This window comes from Mustela lutreola, chromosome 9 (genome assembly GCF_030435805.1).
Source record: "Mustela lutreola isolate mMusLut2 chromosome 9, mMusLut2.pri, whole genome shotgun sequence".
Classification (NCBI taxonomy): domain Eukaryota; kingdom Metazoa; phylum Chordata; class Mammalia; order Carnivora; family Mustelidae; genus Mustela; species Mustela lutreola.
Window position 1 is genome coordinate 67,499,780 of NC_081298.1, and position 23,431 is coordinate 67,523,210.

A 23,431-nucleotide genomic window follows, 5' to 3' on the forward strand; every position below is an offset into this window, starting at 1 on the left:
TTCTTATTTAAATTACGGTGTTTTCAAGTTTTCAAATTTCCATTTGGTACCTACAAAAAATGGATTTCAGTTCTCTAATGAACTTTATCATTTTCAATTTTTTTGAGCTTTTATATTTTCCTTATTTTTATCTTAAAGTTCTCTTATTTATTATTTTTATATTATTATATTATGGACTATTACTATATGTTATTATGTATTACATATATATTATATACAATAATATATACTGTTACATTTATTTGTTCATAGTTTCTTTTGGTTTAAATTTTTCTTTCTGAAATAACTTTGATTTTTTTTTAAACGATTTATTTATTTGAAAGAGAGAGGGAGCATGAGAAAGAGCACAAGCTTGGAGTAGGGGCAGAGGAAGAGAGAGAAGCAGGCTTTCCACAGAGCAGGGAGGCTGATAGGGGACTCGATCCCAGGACCCTGGGATCATGACCTGGGCTGAAGGCAGATACTTAACTGACTGAGCCACCTAGGTGCTCCTGAAATAACCCTCATGTCTAATTCCGTTTTGAGTTCTCACATGTTATTTTTGGGGTTTTCTAATTCTGATTTATGTTATTCTCACTTTCTTTCTTTCTTTCTTTCTTTCTTTCTTTCTTTTTTTTTTGGTAGCTCATTCTTTAAGTTACAATTTTTCTCTGCATTTTGTGAACACATCTTTCTGTAAGGATATACTAGTCTTTTTTTTTTAACTTACTGTTTTAAAAAATATTCATTCTATATGGAATTTGACCGTCATCCTTTTCTGTTGCTTAGGTTTACATAAAATTCATTTTCCCCAGCTTTTAGGGTAGAAGACCAGGTCAGAAAAGATTTTCTAGCTGTATATCTCTAGAGCTGTCCCTTCTTTTTTCCCCAAATTACTGGTGTTGGGGGGGAAGCACTGTAGTATCTCTATGAATAAAGAGATAGCCTTCTACTTTCTTGAATCTGTTTTCCTGATGCTTTCTCCATTTTATCTGGACTTCTTTCTCCTTTTACCATTTTATCCTTATCTTACTCAGGGGGGATATGATTTCCAACAATTTCTCAATTGGGGTTTTTGTCTTGAAAAGGATATTCTGCCTGGGCTTCATGAATTTGTAGAGACCAAAGTTTTCCAATCCTTCCAAAACTGAATGGGCAGACTTTCTACTGACTTATAAATTGTAGTATGCAGAGATCTTTCCCACACTACAGGGAAATACCTTTTAATATTTTCTAGTCTATGAGATACTTCATTGCTTGTCTCTTCTTGCTCCCACAAAAGTGCCAGTGCATGTAGGTCTTGGTAGTTGCATTGTTCCCACTTGATCATCTTTTGAGTTTTGTGGACTACTTTGCTATAGATAGCCTTGGGTTATTGGTTTTGCTGTCCTAGTTGCTCTTTTTTTTATTATGCTATACATTTTTACAGTAAATGGGAAGCATATTTTGCCAGTGTCTTTTCCTGCATCTGTTGAGATACCATACATGTTCGTATTTGGATCTGATATTATTTGTATTACTTACAGGATGACTTTTTAAAAATACTGTATGCACTCCTACATATATATGTATGTATCTTCAATCTATTTGGTAAGACATTTCCAAGAATTTATCCATTCCAACATTTAAATTAACATGAAATAATTCATAATAGCCTTTATATCTTCTTTTAAATTTTATTATTTTTTGTCTTTATATCTTTTTAATCTGTGCTAAAGCTCTAGTTGTATCCTCTTTTCATTTCTAATATGATTTAGTTTTATCTTTTTTTATTTATCTATAACTTCTTTTTCTTGATTGGTATTGTTAAAAGTATGTTTTTCTTAAGTGATTTTTAACTTTAAACTTTACCAGTCCTCTTCATTACATATATATTTTTCTGTTTTGTTAATTTCTGCTTTTAACTTCATTAATTCCTTCTTTCTGCTCTCTTTGAGATTATTCTCTTGTTCTTTTCATAGCTTCCTAAGTTGGTCACTTAGCTCATTATTTCTGTTCTTGAGGTTGTTACCCTCAAATGTTGAGTTTATTTTTCACTGAAATACAATATAGAGAAAAACTAAAGTCATAAATATGCAGCTTAAGACTTATGCAAGGAAAGAAATGCAGGTATCTACAACCCAAAGAAGAAATAGAATAGTATTACAACATTGTCTGGCATTTGGTACATATTCAGTAAATGTTAGCTCAATGTTATGTGTTATTAAAAACCATTTCTCTTTTAGGTATCATGGCATATAATCTAGTTAATAATGATAAGTAGCAAAGTAGTATCCTTATAACTTTGGAAGTAACAAAATTTCAGAGTGTTTGGAAGAATCTGATTTAGTGAATATGAATGATTCATCCTGCATTTTTAAGACAAATGAGTTCCCTTTTCTAGTATAAATTACTTAATCAAATCATCTTTGTGTTGTGTTTTGTGATTTCTTACAAAATGGCTTATTCTTTTCATTTTCTCTAAGGTCAGATACTTCATACCGATGTGGTTTACTTGCATTGTGGACAAGGCTTCCGAGAGGCAGAGAAAATAAAGAGGCTTTTGCTGAATTTCAAGTATGAAAATAAGTAACCTTTTGAGTACTTCACTGGCTCAGCCAATCAGAGATACCTTTGAAGCTCCTAATTTGGAGGGAGGGATTAAGGGAAGTGCCTTGGTGAGAGAGAAGGAATCATGTAAAACAATGCTGGGGCAAATTGCTGGAGAACTCTACATTTGGAGACTCTGGAGGGATGCTTCTCCCTTCCTGTGCCACCTTCACTAAACAAAAGGTGGTAATATGAGCAAAAGTGAGCATTGAATTCTTTTATTTGGGCTTTCTCTCTCTCTCTTTGTCTCTCTCTCTCTCACACCCATTCTTCCTCCCTTCCCTCTCTTCCTCCCTCCCTTCTTTCCTTCCTTTTTGTTGGATCTGAGGAGTAGATGTGATAGTAGTTTGAAGCTTCAGGGATTATTTGGCACTGTATCACATAATTCAGTCATGATGTCTTTATTATGGCATAGAATGCTTCAGAGTTTCTTATTTATTTGTAAATTTGGTTCCTTCTAGATGGGAAGAAAGCTGACTGTTCTTGATGGTATGACAGTAAAGTACTTCTCTGTTGCCTCTCATACCAAATGTAGGGGCATTGTCCTTTATTCTACAAAAGTCTGCCCCTCCATTGTGAGATCGTGGAGATGTTGCTTGGCTATATGAGAGAATAAGATCATCCTGTGATAGTATTTGTGCATTTTCTCCTGATTGACTTAGAAGCATGCCTTGAGCTCATTCCATTTCTCATCTTGTTTATCCCTTGAAGCTGCAGCACAGTGGTGATTGGAAATGGAACTGCCTGCCGGGAAACAGAAGCTTACTTTGCTGACCTGATAATGAAAAATTACTTTGCGCCACTGGATGTTGTTTACTGGTAAGGATGTTAGGAATGTTTGTTTTCTTTGAGAGGCAAAGGAACTTCTCCAGTTCCTTCTGTGATGAATTCTCTCTTCTCTTTTTATGATATGCATCTTCTTTGCCCACAGACCACCTCTTGCTGTTCACAAGTACTTTGTAGGACAACATAAAGTGTCTGTCTCCTAGAGAAATTTGAGTTTCAGTATCCTGAAAACTCACACAGAAATAGCAAGCTAGGGCTTACTTGGTTTCATGGTGTTTCTAGGCTGTACCTTGTGTGAGAGCTCTAATTAATTATTAACTAGTACATAGAACTGTGGATAACTTAGCTTTTTTTTCTTCCAAAGTTCTGAGGCCTATAAATTGTTGGTTTTCAGAACTGACAGCCAAGGGTAAGTATTACCAGTTAAAAGCACTTCTGATATTCCTTTCTTGTTCGTGTCTTCATTGCAAGCTTTCATTTTATATAGACATCCAGTTAACTTCTGAATAGTTTTGGATTAGCATGACCCATTTCTGTAGTCCTACCCCTAGATCTGTAGTAGTTCTGCTTTTGTTCAGCATCGTTTCCTTACTTTCTCTTTGGACCTCAGGTAACCAGGGTTATCTTTTTCTTTTCTTTCTTTTCCTTTTTTTTTTTAGATTTTATTTTTTTTATTCGACAGAGAGAGAGAGAGAGAGAGAGAGAGCGAGCACAAGCAGGGGAGCAGGAGAGGGAGACGCTGGCTCCCCATTGAGCAGGGAGCAGGACACAGGGCTTGATCTTAGAACCCTGGGATCATGACCCCAGGCAAAGGCAGATGCTTAACCCATTGAGCCACCCAGGTACCCCCACACTTACCTTTTTCAAGCTACAATAGTATTAAGTTCTTAAGTGTTTAATTCTACAACAGAAGACAATTACTATAGCTGATATCTTGGGAAGAGTGCACAAGCACCATCTTCTGCTGCTGGAAGTCAGCTGATGAGTATGTGACTAACAGGATCAACAAACAAAACCCAACACAGGAAGAAGAATCCTAAGATTCTTTTTAGGCCGAAAGAGGAGGGATTTGTATTTAGTGTAGTGTTTCATATGCCAAGAGTATAATCAAGATGTCAGGAAAACAAATGCAGGGTAACCAAAGGGGTTTAGGAGGTCAGGACAAGCCGTAGGTACCACAGGGCCATGGTTCAGGAAAGGACCAGATTGAAAAATCCACCTCAGCATTTTTCCCTCACTCTTCCTCTTCTTGTTCAGGTTGGTCTGGGGAGTACTGTGCATCTTCCCTATTCCAGAAACTGTGCACATGCATCCAGTCCTTTTGAGAACGTGGTACAAGGACCCTATATAGCTGATTCAGTTTATTTCAGGCAACTTGTCTGATTTTTTTTTTAACTTGTTCATGTTAATTTAATATAAATATCTATAAATATTTATCTAATATAAATCTGTAGTGCTTATAAATAGAACTTTCAGATATTAATTTATTAAATGTGCTAGTGTGCTAGTATGATTCACTATTTTCAATCCTCTGGCGCATAGTAAGCATTCATTTTATTTTTTGAATATCTAAATATTTGTTTCCATTCATGTTAAATTATTATACTTGATTTTTTGTTCTGCTTTTGTCTTGGTTTTTCCTTTTGTAAAAAAATAGTGTTTTGTTTTATAGAAGTGGTAAAATTTATTGAAATGTAGAAATGGCTAGCTCCTTTGAGACATGCTTATGAGTGGTATATCTAGTTTCTCCCAAACTGAAACCTTCTTTTTTTATTTTTTTTTTTTAAGATTTTATTTATTTATTTGACAGAGAGAGATTACAAGTAGGCAGAGAGGCAGGCAGAGAGAGAGGAGGAAGCAGGCTCCCCGCTGAGCGGAGAGCCCGATGCGGGACTCGATCCCAGGACCCTGAGATCATGACCTGAGCCGAAGGCAGCAGCTTAAACCACTGAGCCAGGGATCATGTTTTATTTATCTCTATCTCCTTCCCATTAAACATAACATCTGTACTTATAGGTCCATCTCAACAGATACTTACTAATTTAGATTCTTAAACATTAAGCTTTAAATTACTTTTAACCAGATAAATCTTTTCAAGCTGTTGACCAGAATTACAATATGGAACAACTATAGAAAATTTCCCCTCTGCTTAATGCTCTGGTAAAACTATGACTTACTGTTTTCTCTCTTTTTTCATTGATAGAGAAATTTGCATTTGGTAGATTAGAGGCTGTATTTTACCCAAGATAAATGATAATTTCTGAAATAAAAATATTACATGGGGGGCGCCTGGATGGCTCAGTGGGTTGAGGCCTCTGCCTTCGGCTCGGGTCATGATCCCAGGGTCCTGGGATCGAGCCCCGCATCGGGCTCTCTGTTCCGCAGGGAGCCTGCTTCCTCCTTTCTCTCTGCCTGCCTCTCAGCCTACTTGTAATCTCTGCCTGTCAAATAAATAAATAAAATCTTTAAAAAAATATATATATATATTACATGGTTAGAGTTACATATTTATTTACTGAACTGTGAAAGAATTAAAAGAACTCTTTAATATTTGCCATCTTGTATTTCAAACTATGGTTGGCATACTTTATACCGGTAGCGGAAACATTGCTAGAAATCACAGCATTGTGGGCATTCTGTAGAATTACATGAGACCACATAAAAACCTGGGAGCAGCAAATGTAAAGGAAAATTTTGTGCTGTTAATTCAGACCCTGCACTTCATGCTTCTGCCCTGAAAACTGCAGTATACCGGTGAGTTTGAGCCGCAAATATAGAAAATAGGAGTAAAGAAATTAATTTTGCTTCCCAATGCCCTAGTTCGTTAGGATAATGAATTAGATAACAGAGTGACCTGAGGAGGTGTGATGTGTGATGGGAGAATGAGAAAAGGGAATGGGTGCTGTGAGAGAGGTATGGGATTGTGGGTTTGAGGTTAGATGTAGACCAGCAGGCTTTGCCATTGAAGCACAAGCGGATGACTTGATCATATTAGGAAAAGGGGGTTGGCACTGGATGTCTGTAAAGTGCACAGTAGACCTCTCTCTTCTTTTATTCCAGAAGGGTACCAATCATTTAATAGAAAATATAATTTAAGAAATCATAATTTTGGGCGCCTGGGTGGCGCTGCCTTCGGCTCAGGTCATGATCTCAGGGTCCTGGGATCGAGTCCTGCATGGGGCTCTCTGCTCAGCAGGGAGCCTGCTTCCTCCTCTCTCTCTCTCTGCCTGCCTCTTTGCCTACTTGTGCTCTCTCTCTGTCAAATAAATAAATAAAATCTTTAAAAAAAAAAAGAAATCATGATTTTGTTGCTTGAGATTAGTTGTCTCTTCCAGAGTCTAACTTAATTGAATTGTTTGAACCTCAAAGGGTTAATTCCTTTGTGAAGATTGCCTAAGAATGAAGCTAATGAAAATCTTTTGCTTTAAAATTAAAAGACAAACATTATTTCTTTAAAGGTGTTAATAATACTTATTATTGTTGCAGATTGGAAAACACAGACAAGTGATAGGCTTTTCTGTTAGCTTGATTGTTAGTTATATTTGGGAGCATATTTCTAGATTGTGTGTGTTATAAAAAAAGAAATTCACGCTGTACATGTTTTACAGCATTTCCCCTACTTACTATATTCCCATGCCAATAGATGGACTTCACAAAGTCGTCTAAAATTACTACAGATAAACTCTTCTATGATCTTTTATTTTAATCAGTCCTCATTGTGTGACAGCTGGCTTTTTCTAATTGTCACCATTACCCACAAAACTATAATGAATGTTTTTGTGCTTAAATCTTTGCACATACCTTTATTGCCTTCGAATCCGTTCCAAGAAGTGGGCTGTAGGTTTAAGAGGTAACTTACCACTGCTCCTGAACTGCAAAGCGCTTAATTACCAAACCCAATAGATTACTGAGATTATTTCAATGCTATTCTCCCTCTTATCAGCATGTTGGCTAATTTGGGATGTCTTTACTTAAAAATATTTATATTACAAGTGTGTATAAAAGTCCCAATAAAAAGGGAAGAAAATAAAGCACTTTTTAGTGTGAAATAGATCTAAATAGATCTGAAATAGATCTAAATAGATCTGAAATAGATCTAAATAGATCTATTTAGTTCTAAGATCTAAACCTCTATATACAGTTTGAAGAAGAATAAAATGAATGTCCTTGTTCCTAGCTTTTAGGTTTCTTGTGTGTTTTTTCCTTGGACTGCCTCCACCCCATGTAATCATTGTCCTGGGTTATATGAATTATTGCTTGTTTGAGAAAATTAATTTTCAAACTGCATATTTGTAGGGCTTTTGAAGTACATTGCTGTGCTGTCTTCCAGAATGACTATGCCAATTAATACTCTTATCTACAGTGTCTCTACTCTCCTTTTTCTGGGACTTTGAGTATTATTACAGTGCATGTTTGTTCTATCATTTTTGTTTTAATTGCATATTGATATCCCAACAGCACTGCTTCTTAACTAGTTGTATGACCTTGGACAAATTACCTAACCCTCTGTATTTTAGATTCATCTGTAAAAGGGGATGATAATAGTATCTATTGTAGAGAACTATTGTGGAGGTTAAATGAGTTTAATAACTATAAATTGCTTAGAATAGCACTTAGCATATACTTGCTGTTATTATTAGTGAAGTCAAATATATTTTTGTATGCCCTCTGGCCATTTCTGGACTTCTTTGTGTATCTGTGGTTGTCTTGTATCCTTTGCTCATTTTTTTTCTGTTGGAAGTTTTTGTCTGGTTCAAAGTGTTTTGTAAATGTTTTTATATTAATTATTGATTCATTTGTTACAACAAATTTTTGCAGATTATGCAAGAAGTTCTCTCCATTTTGTGTTTAAATTCAAGCTTTATTTTGTATAGAATCCTAAATTTTATTTTTTTAAGGTTTATCTGTCTTTTTCTTTATGGCTTTTGAGTTTCTTATTATTCTTGAGTCTAGAATATTAGAAAGTATATTAGTTTTTGTAGAAAATATGAATCTCTTATATGTCCAAGAATATCAAGGTTTTTTGTTTTCTTTTTTTTAAAAATGCAGTCTTCCCTCAAGTTTTTATTTCTCTAACTTTTCTTTAAGTCTTCTTACTTTTCTCTGTAAAACCATAAAACCTCATTATCATCTCAGTTACAGTTATGATTGCTTTGAAGCTTTTTTATTCTCCAAGAAACCAAAAATTAACCAGAGAACCTTAATCAGCTTAGGTAACAGAAACAGAATAGAAAGCTGTTAATTAGTTTTGAGAGTAGTTTTGAAGAAAGAATGGATGCTGATTTTTCCCTTTCTTTCTGAAGATCTTTATTGCCAGCTGTAGCGTTTTGTAAACAGCAGAGCCACCTGATTTCTTCCCTTTCCACCCTTCCTCTCCTTTCCCTTTCTCCTTCCTTATCTTTCTTCTCCTTTCTTCCCTCCTTTTTCTCCTTTAATTCTCTTGTTTGGTAGCACCATATTTTAGTTATCTATTGTTTGACAGCTGGTTATTTTCGATCTTTGATATATCTTTAGTTTTAAACCTGAGGGTACAGACTAATCAGCTGAATTTCAATATTTATTTGCAGGCACATTTAGTATGGGATTTGTCTATAAACCATTTAAAGTTAACTTTTATAGATGGTATGAACTTCTTTTTTTGCTTATGACTGGATTATTCCACTACCATTTGTGAAAGATTTTCCTTTCCCCATTGAGCTGCTTTGGTTTGTTTATTGAAAATCAACTGACCATATATATGTGAATTTATTTCTGGAGTCTGTTCTGTTTAATTGATCTTGTATGTCTTAACACTAATAAGTTATTAAATTAGATAGTGTAAGTCCTTCAATTTCATTCTTCTTTTTCAAAATTGTTTTGGCTATTATAGGATTCTTATGCTTCTACATAAACTGTAGAATCAGCCTTTCAATTTCTACAAATGGTCCTGCTGGGATTTTGATTGGGATTAAATTGGCTCTACAGTTTATTTTGTGGAGAATTGACATCCATCCTTGTAATTTTTTTTTTTTTTTTAGTGTTGTTGACACATGATGTTACATTAGTTTCAGGCACACAGTATAGTAATCCAACAACTGTACGTTATGCTATTCTCATGCGTAGCTGCCATCTGTTTCAATTTTTAACTTCAGTTTTATTTTTCATTTCTAGAAGCTCTGTGTTTTTTCATATCCACTTGTTCATTCTTATGGTCTTTTACTTTTCCCGAATAAATTTTCACACCTATTTTTTATTTCCTTAACCATACCAACCATTGCTGTTTTATAGTTTGTGTGATAATTCTAGTATTGAAAATCCTTGGAAGTCTGTTTCTGTTCTCTGTTGCTACTGCTGGTTCTGCTGCTTTATTTCCTTTTCTGTTACTTAATTTTTATTGAAAACTCCTTATTTTCATGGAACTTTATCTGTGGGAATTCATTGAGGCCTGCGTTGATTGTGAGACACTCCAAAAAGGCTTCTCTCAGGCTCCTGTAGACACTCTGAGTTTGGAATCCCTTAAATTAAATTCTCAGTTTGAGTTTTTTTCTGGCCACCCAGGTAGTGTGAATTTAGGCTGCACACTAGAGAGATGGCTTATGGTTCCATGTTTTCATCAGAGATTCCCCCTGTGACAAGGTTTGAGATAGTCCATTTTCAACACAATATCCTTGGGATAGGGTGCAGTGAGTTTATTTCTCTTTGACCCTTAAACTGGGGGTTTAACCCTTTGGGGTATGTCTGTGTGGGGTTTTAACTCCTTGGGATATATATACTTTGGGATACTAAACCAGGGGTTTAACCCTGTATTTTGTTTGTTTAAGATTTCATTTGTTTGACAGGGAGACAGAGAACACAAGCAGGAGGAGAGAGAGAAGAAGCAGGTTTCTGATGGGCAGGTAGTCCAATGCAGGGCTCGATCCCAGAACCCTCAGATCATGACCTGAGCTGAAGGCGGGTGCTTAACCTACTAAGCCACACAGGAGCCCTACCTTGAGGGTTTTATATGTGTAAGAGTAGTTGGGGGAAATCTTTTATTAACCCATATCGTAGGTGGACCCTGGGTTTTATCTTCTAGTCTTCCATTTGTGTGAAGCTTTGTGAGATGGAAAATAAAATTCATCTGGTTCAACAGATGTCCTCAAATGAAAGTCAGCTTCAGAAATCAAGGTTCCCACATTCACTTCACTTTTTTTCGGTTGAGTATTTATTTCTTGCCAACTCACTTCTTAAATAAGATGTATTACATCTAGGACTTCTCGTTGTTTTCAATAAAATCGACATTTTAGGTCCAGGTAACTGATCTTCCATATTACTGGCAAACAGGGTCATAACTTTATCTTCTATTTTTCTTTCCCTCCCTCCACGTGATTTTCAATTTTTTCCTACTACTTTAAATTTAAAATTTGGTGTTTTTAGATATTGAAGACAAAACATAAGGTAAAATTAAATGATTATTTTTAATCACCTACATTTATACTTTTGAATTAAGAATTACTTTTTTATTTACTTTATGAATGTGCACTAAAACATATGAAACATTGTTTTCTGGCAATTTAGGTGTTTTTTGTTTGGTTTTGTTTTGTTTTTTTGAAGCTTAAAAGAGATCTTGAAAGATCTTGGAAAATATAAAGAGGAAAATAAAACTAATTTGTAATCTCACTAGGGAATGGTCTCAACATTTTTACATATTTTATATATGTGTTCATTCATTCCACATTATTTTTCCTGTATAAATGTTTCATTGAATGAGTAGACTCACTCAGTAAGGTGCAAGAAGACAACCGCTTATTTTACTATCCCACTCCTATTCAGATTGTGCTTGGAGTAGTTCTTCCATCCCTGGCTGTGATAAGGGTCTCTGCTCTTTCAGTACCTTTTAATCTGGAGAACAGTCTCATTTCAACAATCGAAATGCCTTCTTTAATAATCAAGGCTCCAAATTTGTTGTGCATTAACTTCCGTGTCAGTTCTGTTTCATTCCAGGAAAACTCCACTTCTTCACTCACATTCAGGGTCATGGTTAGCTTCCTTGCTTTTCCCTCCTTGTTATTCTTCTCTTTCTGCCCAACTCACCAGCTGAATTTCCAGATTACTTTAAGTATAGTCTTCAGAGTTGAGAAGAGGGAAAAGGAGCCATAGTATTATTACACACTGGGGACAGTTGCAGTCTGAGGATAAGGTCCTTTGGGTGGCCTACATGCAATTGTAGATTCACTCTTCCATGAAGAACTTTTGAAGAACTTGGTTTTTATTTTGGTTTCCTGAGATCTTCCCCAACAGGATCCTTGAATTGTTCCTGTGACTTGGCAGATAGATTCTCAGGTTGACCATGACCCTCCTTCAGTCCTGGGTTTCAGGCAGGCTACTCTTTTTTTAGATTTTTTTTTTTTTAGACAGAGATCACAAGTGGGCAGAGAGAAAGGGAAGCAGGCTCCCCACCGAGCAGAGAGCCAGATGCCAGCCTGATCCCAGGATCCTGGGACCATGACCCAATCAGAAGGCAGAGGCTCCAACCCACTGTGCCACCCAGGCACCCCCAGGCAGACTACTCTTATCTGAATCATTTTGCTACACATTCATCTTGGACAGAATCTCTTTAGAGCTCCCTCACACTGCCTCCTGCAGGCCTGTTGGTTCATACATCCTTGTCTTCTCAGGGGGATTAGTAACTTATCCCTAGTGTGGCTCTCTCCCTTTGTTATTTCTATTTCTCACCCCACCCCCCATTTTTTATCCCTCCTCCCTTTATGCTTGTGTTTACATCTGTGTTCTTTCTTATGTCACACTCACATATTGGTCCCAGGGAAGCCCCTCTTACCTGGCATGGGGTGAGGTGAGTGGGACATTCCTCCACATGAGATGTTCAGGCAGCAGGAAAAATGCCACAGCATTCCAACAGTCTTCTTGAAGAAATGTTCTCTTTCGGCTCCAAGGCCCTCCTGTCCTTCTCAAACACACACCTCCTTTTATAGGATGAAGTTGGGTGATTGCTTCTGGTGGCACAATAGGACTTAAGCCAGAATAAAAACATCCAATTACACGTTCTTTCGTATGGTCAGCAAAGTACTGTTAGCACTCAGACTGTGTGGCAGGTGAAGTACTATTCTGGGAGATATTTGACTTCTATTCTCTCTCTCTCTTTTTAAGATTTTATTTATTTATTTGTCAGAGAGAGAAACGGCGAGAGAGGGACCACAAGCAGGGGGAATGAGAGAGGGAGAAGCAGGCTTCCCACTGAGCAGGGAGCCCGACGCAGGGCTCAATCCCAGGACCTTGGGCTCATGACCTGAGTCGAAAGCAGATACTTAACAAGTGAGCCACCCAGCACCCCTTGACTTGACTTCTTGAAGCTTTTACCTAGTGGGGAAAATAGATGAAAAGATAAGTGTATGTGTTTGTTTATATATATTATGCTAATTAGTGATGAATTCTGTACAGAGAATTAAAACAAGGTAAGAAGATAAAGTAACAAGTGCAGTTGTAGGTAGATCTAGATACAACACATCTTCTTATCTCTTAGTGATAGGAATTCTTTCCATGTGTTATGGTATAAAGGCTGAAGAAAAGCATGATGAGTTTATGCCCCTCATTTATCCGCATCCACATTCATGTCCTCATTACCCTTATCTTTCCATGGCATATGAGCTCTCTAGAGCCATGGTTTCACATTGTGGGTTGCAATCCATTGGAGGAAGATGACATCCATGTAGTGGGTCCCAATCAGCACTTTAAAAAAAAAAAAATTAAAGAAGGATAAAAACTAGAGTGTATCTCATGTTATTAAATCTAGGTATTGTTCCATGAATATAGGTTTTGGGTATATACATGTATCGTACCGTGGATTGTGATGTAAAGTATATTTCTTATTGTCAATAATAGAAAAGTTAGAAAAATATTGCTATATGAAGTCCCATATTTGAACCTTTAAAAATGCAAAGTTGAGAGGCTCACTGCACCTGGGTGGCTCAGTCAGTTAAATGTCAGACTCTGTATCTCAGCCTAGAACTTGATCTCAGAGTCATGAGTTCAAGCCCTGTGTTCGGCTCCACAGTATACTATAAAAATAAAAAGGCAAAGTTAAGAGGTAAGATTATAGGAGTCCCTAATGATACTGTTGGGATACTCTTAGAAATGTAATTCAGATTACCCTATAAAATTGCAAAGGATCTTCTTAAGGAAAGAAAATAAGGCAGCAGTCCTCAGCACATTAGAAAATGTAAGCTGGACTAATGTGCTTCATTACTAAAATTCTGAACTACGATTCTTTCCAAAATTCTCTGAAAAAGTTAATGGATAGAATTTTCTCAGTTAAAATTCCTCATGTCAAAGAAAACTTTCTGAACACCTCATTTACATATGTCAGTTTTTTGGTAATCTTCTTGCAAAGGAAAAGTCTTCAAGTAGGCCAATTCAGAGATTCACGCTTGGTTACAAAATCCTGTAGGAAAATGAAAATGTAGTATAATTACGTTAGAAAAGAAGATCGTTTGGGTGTCTGGTTTGCTAAGTCTTATACCCATTAAAGTCTATGAAAATAGCTGGCACATTTTATGAAGAATGCTCCCCCACCACCACCCCCAGAAGGAGGCTGTAAATTACATTACACAAGAATGGTTCTTTGCCAAACCAAGTTTGGAACAATTTTTACTTTACACTGATACATTTTTCTTAATTTTTTGATACCTGCTAGTATCTAGTATTTGATTTAGGCCTGTATATTCAATCATATGGTTTAAAATTCACATATTCCATCATGTTCTAAATGGAGCACTTTGACTTCCAGGGGCTCTACCATCAGAAAAAGTTTGGGAAGTAAATCAGTTTGTGTTTTGGCTGCAAAATTTCAATTAGTTGTATATTTTACAAGGTCAAATGCAAAGCTGATAAAAAGTACCCCTGAAACAAATAATTCATTATATGTTAAAAAAATAAAAATAAAAAAATAAAAATAAATAAATCTTTAAAAAAAAAAGGAAGTAACCAAGAGTGTGTAAAAGAAGAGTCATTGGTCTGCCAAAAATAGTACAGGAAGACCAAGGCATCAGGCCTGAATCCCTCTGTTGCCTCCCCACAAATGTTAAGTGTAGCATAAAAGATTTATGATGATTATCTTAGGAAGGAGTGAGGGAAGAGATCCCACTGCTTGTACATAATGTTATTCTCCTTACCAGGGACTATCAGAAAGTGGAAGTGCTTAACTCTTCTTTCGATTGGTAAGATAGAATGATTTGGGGCTAAGAAGTTAGAATAAAGATCACTAAAGAAAACCAGAATGTAACTAAAATAGGGCATTAGTAAGAGAATATACATTTCTCATTTCATCTTCTGGCACAGATAAAATATTTTCTGGAGTTCTGGGTAGACTTGGGAATAAACTTTTGGTGCCACTATGGGTTAATTATTAAGAAATTATGGAAGCTTGGAGAGGGGCGGATGGTATTTAATGTTCCAAAAGGGAATTCAGATGCAAATGACTGTTGAGTGTGATCTTGATCAGGCAAGATTATTATGAAATCAGAAAAGGATGGTTAATGAGCACCTAGGAAGGAGCAATAGAACATACCCACTGGAAATCAGCACACACTTCCTATAAAGAAAACATTTTTGGCTTTATTCCATTTCATTTTCTGCTTAGAAAAACGAGAACTGGTAGGCACATCTAGATCTCAGTACAACTTTGAAGTCTCTTGATACTTGAATGCAGAAACTAGAGAAATACAGATTTGGTTATGTGACTCCCAAAAGGATGTCGATTAGCTACTGGATTGATGGTCTGGTGTGAGCTCTCTAGGGGCTTGCCACAGATGCTGTAATTAGTTAACATTCTATTCAGTGATGTAGTCAAGATCTTCAAGTTTGTGGACGGTGAGATGTATTAGAGTCAGGATCAGGAAAGTTTTGGAAACTATGAGTTCTTGAACCCAGTTTAACAAGATCATCTGGCACAGGGGTAAATGACTTCTGGATGCTAAAGGAATTTTCAGTAGAGATTTTGTTAGGGTGATTTCTAAGGTTTCCTTGAAATCTGACCATTGAGGATTCTATCACAGTAACATGTAGCAGATCTCCTGAACCACCTGGACTTAATATTTTGGTTTTGTTTTAAAGAAATTTACTTCCCATCTAATAAATGTGCTTAGCTGTGTGATTTAAAATATATCTAGCTATGTAAAGCTCATTATGTTGTGAAGTTAAAATTATTTTATATGGAAGAAAAGTTGTGGCTGTTGTTATTTAATTATTTAATTAGTTATTTTAAAGATTTATTTATTTTAGAGAGCACACATGCTCATGCGAGCAGGAGGAGGGGCAGAGAGAGAAAGAGAATCCCAAGCAAACTCCAGGCTGAATGTGGAACCCAACACAGGGCTCAGTCCCAGAACCCCAACATCATCACCTGAATCAAAATCAAGAGTTGGCCGCTCAACTGATTGAGCCACCCAGGTGCCCCCCCATTATTTATTTTTGACTAGTGCAATAATTTCTGCTTTTCATGTAAGATCAATTTCTTTATATTTCAAAAGACTGTCTCCTCTATCTCCATTTTATAGAAGTGATGAAGGCTGTGAATTGACCTTGAAACCTGGGACAGCCTAAGAGTGTTTTTTTGGTTATTAGTTTGAATAATATGCTTAATGACAAGTTAAGGTGATAGAATATTTGTCTCATTTCTTTCTGCACTGATGGCTTGAGAAAATGTACTGGGATATTCCAGGATTTTGGTGTCCTTCACCTATTGGCTGGTAATTCTCTTTCCAGTTCTTTGACTATCATAAACACTAGGCTTGTTTATAAGGCTTCCTTTCTGGGATATTTGTGAAATTAAATACATTTTAAAGTAAAATTATTTTATAGCCCATATAAATTTATGTTCATTTTGTGGAAATGGCCAGAATGCTTTTATAAATATATATTTAAATAGACCATTTCAATGAGGTATGTTGGAAAGGAGGCATAAGGAATGAATAATTATGGATGTGTGTGTGTGTGTGTGTGTGTTTGTGTATATGTATGTGTGGTTTTGAAATACTATTTGGATTCAGATTCAGTTTGACAGTTTTCAATCAAAATAAAATATTTTTTTACCAGTTTTGTAGCCCATGTGTTTCTGTATCTCTAAGTCCAATTTAAATATCTGCAGGAGTTACCTCAACCCCCCTTTACTGTAACCCTTCTTGCAGATCTTTGTTTATTGACTTAGATTAGAACTGGCCTAGAGCCCAGTGATGGTCATTTCTAGTTTTAAGGTTTTTGGTTACAAATCTGTTTTTGTTGCCAGATCCAATAAAGATTCGTGATTGTTTTTGTTAGTTTTATTACAAGTTCTTGCCAAAGATACAATGTATTATAACCAAAACAGATGTTCTGTTTAGACAAGTGTATTTGCTATAACAGAACCTAAAATGTAAATTAAAAACAATAGTATGTTCTGCATTAATGTAACAAGTGATGAACTCTGGGATTTTACAAGTACTTTTGATAACCTTTAGAAATGGAAGGAACAACGCCTTATTTTAAGCTATTGTTTTACATTTTTTCTCTATCCCAGTTTGTGTATGTACAGTCTTCACTCCAAGATCCTCCTCCAAGCTAACATATTACTGTGAATTCGCCATTTTCATCTGTTCACAGTTCTGTTATTAAAATACATATGTTAGGTAAATACTATTTTCTGTCATAAAGACATCAGTTGCATTGAACAATTTTTAAGATTCTAATGTTTATAGGGGTGCCTGAGTTGGTTAAGCATTGACTTCAGCTTGGATCATCATCTCGGGAACCTAGGATAAGCCCTGTGTTGGGCTTTGTGCTCAGTGGGGAGTCTGCTTCTCCCTGTCCCTCTGCCCTTGTCCCTGCTTTTGCTCCCTTCCTCAAATAAATAAAATCTTTTTAAAAAATACTCTAATGTTTATAAATAAGTAGATGAAATAAATTTTTACAGACCTTTCATAAATGCTTTACTTGGTAAAGATAGGAATTATGTTATAAAGTTGTATTGTGGATCTTTTGGTACACTAAGTAACTGTCTCTGTGATTAGGGCGCAGAGCGATCTGGATTCATGCTGAATTCTCTGTTGCAGTGAACACAGACATGTAGTGAGTACAAGATAAATGTATTTATATTATGTATTTTAACTAAAGTTGTAGTCCCTCAATAAATTAGATATGTAAAGAATAATACTACATTATCAACAGATTACTAATGGATGCGTTTTACCTTGAGATTGTTAACTTCTTGGCCCATTCTGAGTCTTATTTTCCTCTTTTCTTTGGCATTAAAGGGACCTTGGTCAGAATTTTAAAAAACAAGTTCAGTTGATTATTTGGGAGCATTTAAGGGTTTTTTGTTTTGTTTTGTTTTAATTAGAGAAGTTTGGGTTGTACTGAAACACTGTGATGCTGTCTCTCATTTCATTTGCACTAGGAGAATGCAAAATTGCTAGAATTCTTTGTTTTCAAGATCCTTTTCATTTGATTGCATGGGACTTGAAGATTCTGGGACCAGAAACTTTTACTTGCGAATAGTTTTTGAATCCAACTTGTTTGTCTTTTATCTGGTTTTTGTTGTTGTTGTCGTTGTCGTTGTTTTTGTTTTTGATGGAGGAACCTTTTGAGTCTAATGTATTTTATGTGGCTAAATCTTTGTATTATGCTCTTCTAACTTATTGAAATACCACTTTCAAGTTCCCCCACACCCGTACATTTCTAAGGTTACACTCAGCTTAATTCCCATTACTTTTCTGCTTCACAGCACTTGCATTCTGAAGGGACCCTAACATTTGGGTTCACATTATGATAATTAGGTTTCAGGGGCATGGGGGATTAAAGATGTCTCAGGTCTAGTTGCAGAATAAAGTTCAGAAGCACTTGTAAAACTTGCCTGATTGGTGGGTAGAGGTGCTTTTATTTATTCACTACTCATGCAGCATTAATCCATATTTCATCAGGTACCTACAGTGCTGTAATTCTAGATGTGACCTTGGGACTTGATTTACTTCAGCTCCGTTTTCTTTATTAATGTGCCATGAAAGAGGTACATGAAAGATAGCCAACATCAAAGTACCTTTTAAAGTAAAATGGTTGGTAGGAATTCCCTGGTATTTAACACTGTCTGTCAAATGTTTCAGCTGGTTTGCATCCTTTTACAAGCTATTGCATGCTGCACTCAAAGAGATTTAAAGCAGTTGTTTCAAGTCTTTTGTGGGGGGACTGGTTATGGTGGTGGCTGGCGTGGTAGTGGTTGGGTGGCAATAGTTAGCTACAGAAGGGAGTAAACGAGAAGTTACAGACATATTCTTTTTCAGTTGTCCTCCTTCCAAGATGGTTTGGTTTTGTGTTTTTCTTTGGGTGGGGGAATCTTTAGTCCAAAGTGGCGCTTACGATTAGAGTTGAGGAGACACTCCTTTTGGTTATAAGGAGATTGAAGAGGGTGGCCAGAGAAAATTCATCAAACCTCCATGAAAGACTCCATAAATGGCAAAGTCAGGGTCTTACTCAGCTTGTTTTACCTGTTTAACTTCACAGCCTGTTCATTCTTTACTGACCCCTCTGAGAAAAAGCTTTTAAACATAATAATGCGGGAAACTGAGTCTTAAGAACTAAAGAAACTGGACTCAGACAAGACTTGCCATATGTATTGTGGAATATTTATTTTCCTGTAAATGCATATTTTAGAGGCTGTTGCCTTTGTTCTAGGCTAAATATTTGGGGGTAGAATTCTTGTAGCTCAGTTTTGAAACTGATTCCTTCTTTGTTTCCGAAGCATGTGTTGGATGTTTCTCTCTGCTTAAGAAAAAATGTTTTAAAAGCATTTTCCTTTTCAGATACGGATTATCCATAGATCTATTTCTAACATCTTTACCACAGAACTTTCTTAATCTAAATAGTGAAAAAGAGACATCACAGAATGTTTTAGAAAATGAAATCTGCTTTCAAATTTATACTTTTTTCCAATTACTTAATCTTGACTCATAGAAGTCTTTTAAAATCTATTGTAATAAAAACTTTTTGTAATTGGTTTTTGTTAAAATGTATTGGTGTAGTATTAAAGTGCTTTAAAAATAGCATATTCTCTTAATAACGGTAATTTTGTTTGCACTTACCTGCTTAATGTTTTACTCATGTATGGCAGGAAAATAAATTTCAACCTAGCAATTTATCTTGCAGTTTATTGAACTAAACTCTTTGACCTGTAAAGTGTAGAAACCAACAGTATTACTAACACAGAAGAGTTTGGTAACAGCATTTCTCACTGTCAATGTAGTGCTACAGAGGTCTCCTGAAGATAGCTTGTGGGGAGTGAACAGTGTATGCAGTTTACTTGGCATTTGAGTCTATGATTAAGAAGGTAGTAGAAGAGGTACATGTTGCCCGTTTTCTGATATAGGAAACGCAGAACTTCTTGCTGCCACTGCTGTGCACCATTATATGTCTAACCCCTGGCATTAGGAAGGGTGACTGAGGATTGAGAAGGATGGATATTAGGAAATCAGTAGAATGAAGGCTGGAAGATGTGTATCTTTCCATTCATGCCACGTTTTCTTATCCCCTTTCACTGTTAACAGCATCTTTTTTTGCATATAAGATATGTTCCTTTAAGAATTTGATATGACTCATCATAGTGCTAGGGAATTGGGAAGCAAAGAAATGTATACTGCCTAAAAGGTCATCACAGTCTTGTCTTACAAGCATTTTAGCTTTGGTGAGGCAGAGTAGTGTGGAGTCCTTTGTTGGGCATAGTGATGCATGCCCTTTTGTTTTTTTTCCCTTAATTCTGAGGTTTTGTGTATCCTATCTAATTTGGGGTCAGTGTAGTTAAGGCATATGAATTAGCTCTAATATTGTATATTTAATCATTCAAACATTAACTATAAATTAGTCTTAGGCTTGACTGAAAGGATCAATAGAGTCAAGGATTATAAATTTATCAATTAGTGATAAGCAAGTTGAGCTTGCAAATGAGTCACCAGTTTATGGTTGATTCGTATGTTTTCCACTAACTTTTTTGTTTCCTTAGTTACCGTTTATCTAAAATTCCTCTTCCTCTTCAAAGCATTTTATTTTTCCTCTCAACAGAATGATTTTTGTTAATCTAGGAATATAAGGGACCACAGGACGTGTGATAGACTACCCTCCCGACTCCCAACAGGTTTGGATTCATTCAGGCAGTTCCACGGTTCCATCTTGGAACCGTTGCTGTTGTAATGTTCTACGTGCTATTTAAGTTCCACTCATGCTGTACTTGCTATTTTAAGTTCCACTTGATATATTTTAAGTAATGTATTGCGGATGTCTCTTGGCTCTGAATTTAGATGTTGGTGTGGCCAAAATGCTAAAACTTTGAAGAGGGATACAGGCGTGAAGAAGCTTCTGTAGTCTCTTCAGTGTATAAGAAATACTTTGAACATGTGCATTTCTATTTCAGATCATATGCGCTGATTTCTAAGGATCAGTGATTTCCTTCTCTTCCAGGCCCTAGGCTTATTTTGAATTAAAATTCACTGGTTGGGACGCCAGGGTGGCTCATAAGGTTAAGCATCTGCCTTTGGCTCAGGTTGTGATCCTGGGGTCCTGGGATCAAGCCCTGTGAGTAGGGCTCCCTGCTCAGCAGGGAGTCTGCTTCTCCCTCTCCCTCTGCTCCTCCCCCAACTTGTGCCCTCTCTCTCTCTCTCATTCACTCATTCTCTCTCTCAAATAAATAAATAAAATCTTTTTAAAAATGTTTTTTTAAAAATTCACTTTTTACTTTCTTACCTCCACTTTTTTATCGGATGGTTTGGGCTGTGGCTTTCCCTATCAGGCTCTTTAGGTGATTCTGTATCTCATTCTAAATATGAAATGCTACTTTTAGGTGGTTTTGACTTTGGTGGGAAAAATAATAAGTAAAAAATTTTTTGAAAAAAAATTTTAATTTATTTGACAGACAGAGATCACAAGTAGGCAGAGAGGCAGGCGGAGAGAGAGGAGGAAGCAGGCTCCCCGCCGAGCAGAGAGCCTGATGTGGGACTCGATCCCAGGACCCTGGGATCATGATGCAAGCGAAAGGCAGAGGCTTAATCCACTGAGCCACCCAGGTGCCCCAATAAGTAAAATTTTTACCAGGAGATTAGTCTTTTTTAAGTTTCAATAAATTTTGTCAGGTGTAGAGATACTGAAAGGATGTTAGAGACCCCTGCTTAAATTTTCAGATGAGACTTGATATTTTTCTCATTCATGGTTTTTGGCAGGGGAGTATGAGAAGTGCATAAGAAAGCTGCCTGGGGAATCTGGTAACTGTTGGACTTCTGAATTATCTTAGACCTTTCAGGTTTGATTTCCTTCCACTCTTCATTTTTCTTATTGGCTTTTTTTTTTTTTTTTTTTTTTTTTTTTTTTGTCATCTTCTCCTTCTGGCTACCTTTCCTTAGTGAGAAGTGACAGGTTTATGTTAAGTGGGAAAATGTAAAATATATCTGTCTTGTTGAATTTAATAACTTGGAGGAAAGTTTGTCCCCCAAATCCAGTGTAAGCACAGTATCCTTTATTTGTTTTTATACAGAAGTGATAGTTTTCATTTACCATTTGGTCCAGCTCATCTAGACTCTTTTTCCATTTCATATGTTGCTATTTCTTTTTTTTTTATTGTACACTTTATTTTTTTTGTGCTATATTAGTCACCATGCAGTACACCATTAGTTTTTTATATAGTTTTCCAAGATTCATTGTTTACATATAACATCCAGTGTCCCATGCAATATGTGCCCTGCTTAATAACGCACCACCAGGCTCACTCATCCCTCCACCCTCATATGTTGCTATTTCTCCCACCTCTTTTGAATAATCTACTTTCTACTTGTCATAACTCTTTTTTTTATGCACCCTTGCACCTCTTTGCTCTTCAACTTAGTGCTCCAAATAATTTCTTCATTCCCTTTTTCTTCTCTGTAGATATTCTTTCCTTGATAATTTCTCCATCCACTTGTGGGGCTTCATCTTTTGCATCTCTGGGTTCTAAATGCACATCATTAGTTTGAAGTTCTCTCCAGAGATCTGGACTCAAATTTCAGTGGCTTGCTGCCAGTCATTTGAGTATCCCTCTGGTGCCTCACATTCAGCCAAATTTAACTCCGTGCTTTGGCTCCTAAAACTCTTTTTCTTCATGTTTTTCTGTTCTTTTATAAGCCTCTACTTTGCTAGCAATTCCATTGGGCACAATATTGATAATCTTTGATTTCTTATTCGGCAATATATCCCATTCAAATTGCTATCAAATCCTGTTGATTCTCACTCTGGAATATTTCTACTATTTCTTTCCTTCAGTGTCTCCTGTTGCCATTCTTCTTCCTTTGAGAGTGTGAGCCTTTCATGAGCTGGCCTCAATCTACATTTCCAAGATAATCTCTTAATATTCCCTTCTCAACCCAAGGCATGGTGTTCATCATTCAAGCACTTGTAATCTGAGTCTGCATAGTTCTTTTTTTTTTTTTTTTTTTTTTTTAAATTTTTTTTTTTAAGATTTTTTATTTATTTATTTGACAGACAGAGATCACAAGTAGGCAGAGAGGCAGGCAGAGAGAGAGGAGGAAGCAGGCTCCCTGCTGAGCAGAGAGCCCGATGTGGGACTCGATCCCAGGACCCTGAGATCATGACCCGAGCCGAAGGCAGCGGCTTAACCCACTGAGCCACCCAGGCGCCCTGCATAGTTCTTTATGTTATGCCACTGATGCCATTTATTAAGGAATCATATAAGTTAACATTCCTTATAGGAATTAACACCAAATTATAATTTATACATTTATATTTTATTAAATAATAGCTAAAATAAGTTCATTTTCAATATTTTGTTTTATTTTTCAAAGTAATCTCATTTAATTCTTCCTCTGATCTGCTTCTAGTATTTGTAGTGAGATTGTGGTTCCTGTTTTCAGTGGGTTCTACTTATATGCCCTTTCCTCTCAGAACAGGTATTCTCAGATATCAGAAATTCTTATATGCCAGGTAAATTGGAATATTTGTTCTTTGAACTTGTATGGGTTTCTTTTTCTACTTCTGTAGTTAAGAAAACAGTCTGTGAAGCCAGGTTCAAATTATAGCTCCATCCTTTACTTCTACATTGAGT

The 23,431-nt window shown here is 36.3% G+C and overlaps 1 protein-coding gene across 3 annotated transcripts in view; it reads left to right on the top strand.

The window, feature by feature from the left end:
* Window positions 1–23,431, top strand: part of SRBD1 (S1 RNA binding domain 1) — a 197,806-nt gene that overhangs the window by 53,332 nt on the left and 121,043 nt on the right. For all 3 annotated transcript variants that reach the window (XM_059134567.1, XM_059134564.1, XM_059134566.1), the window contains exons 13-14: window positions 2,445–2,535; window positions 3,280–3,387. In XM_059134567.1, the coding sequence (XP_058990550.1) occupies window positions 2,445–2,535; window positions 3,280–3,387 (199 nt within the window). The remainder of the gene's footprint in view (window positions 1–2,444; window positions 2,536–3,279; window positions 3,388–23,431) is intronic.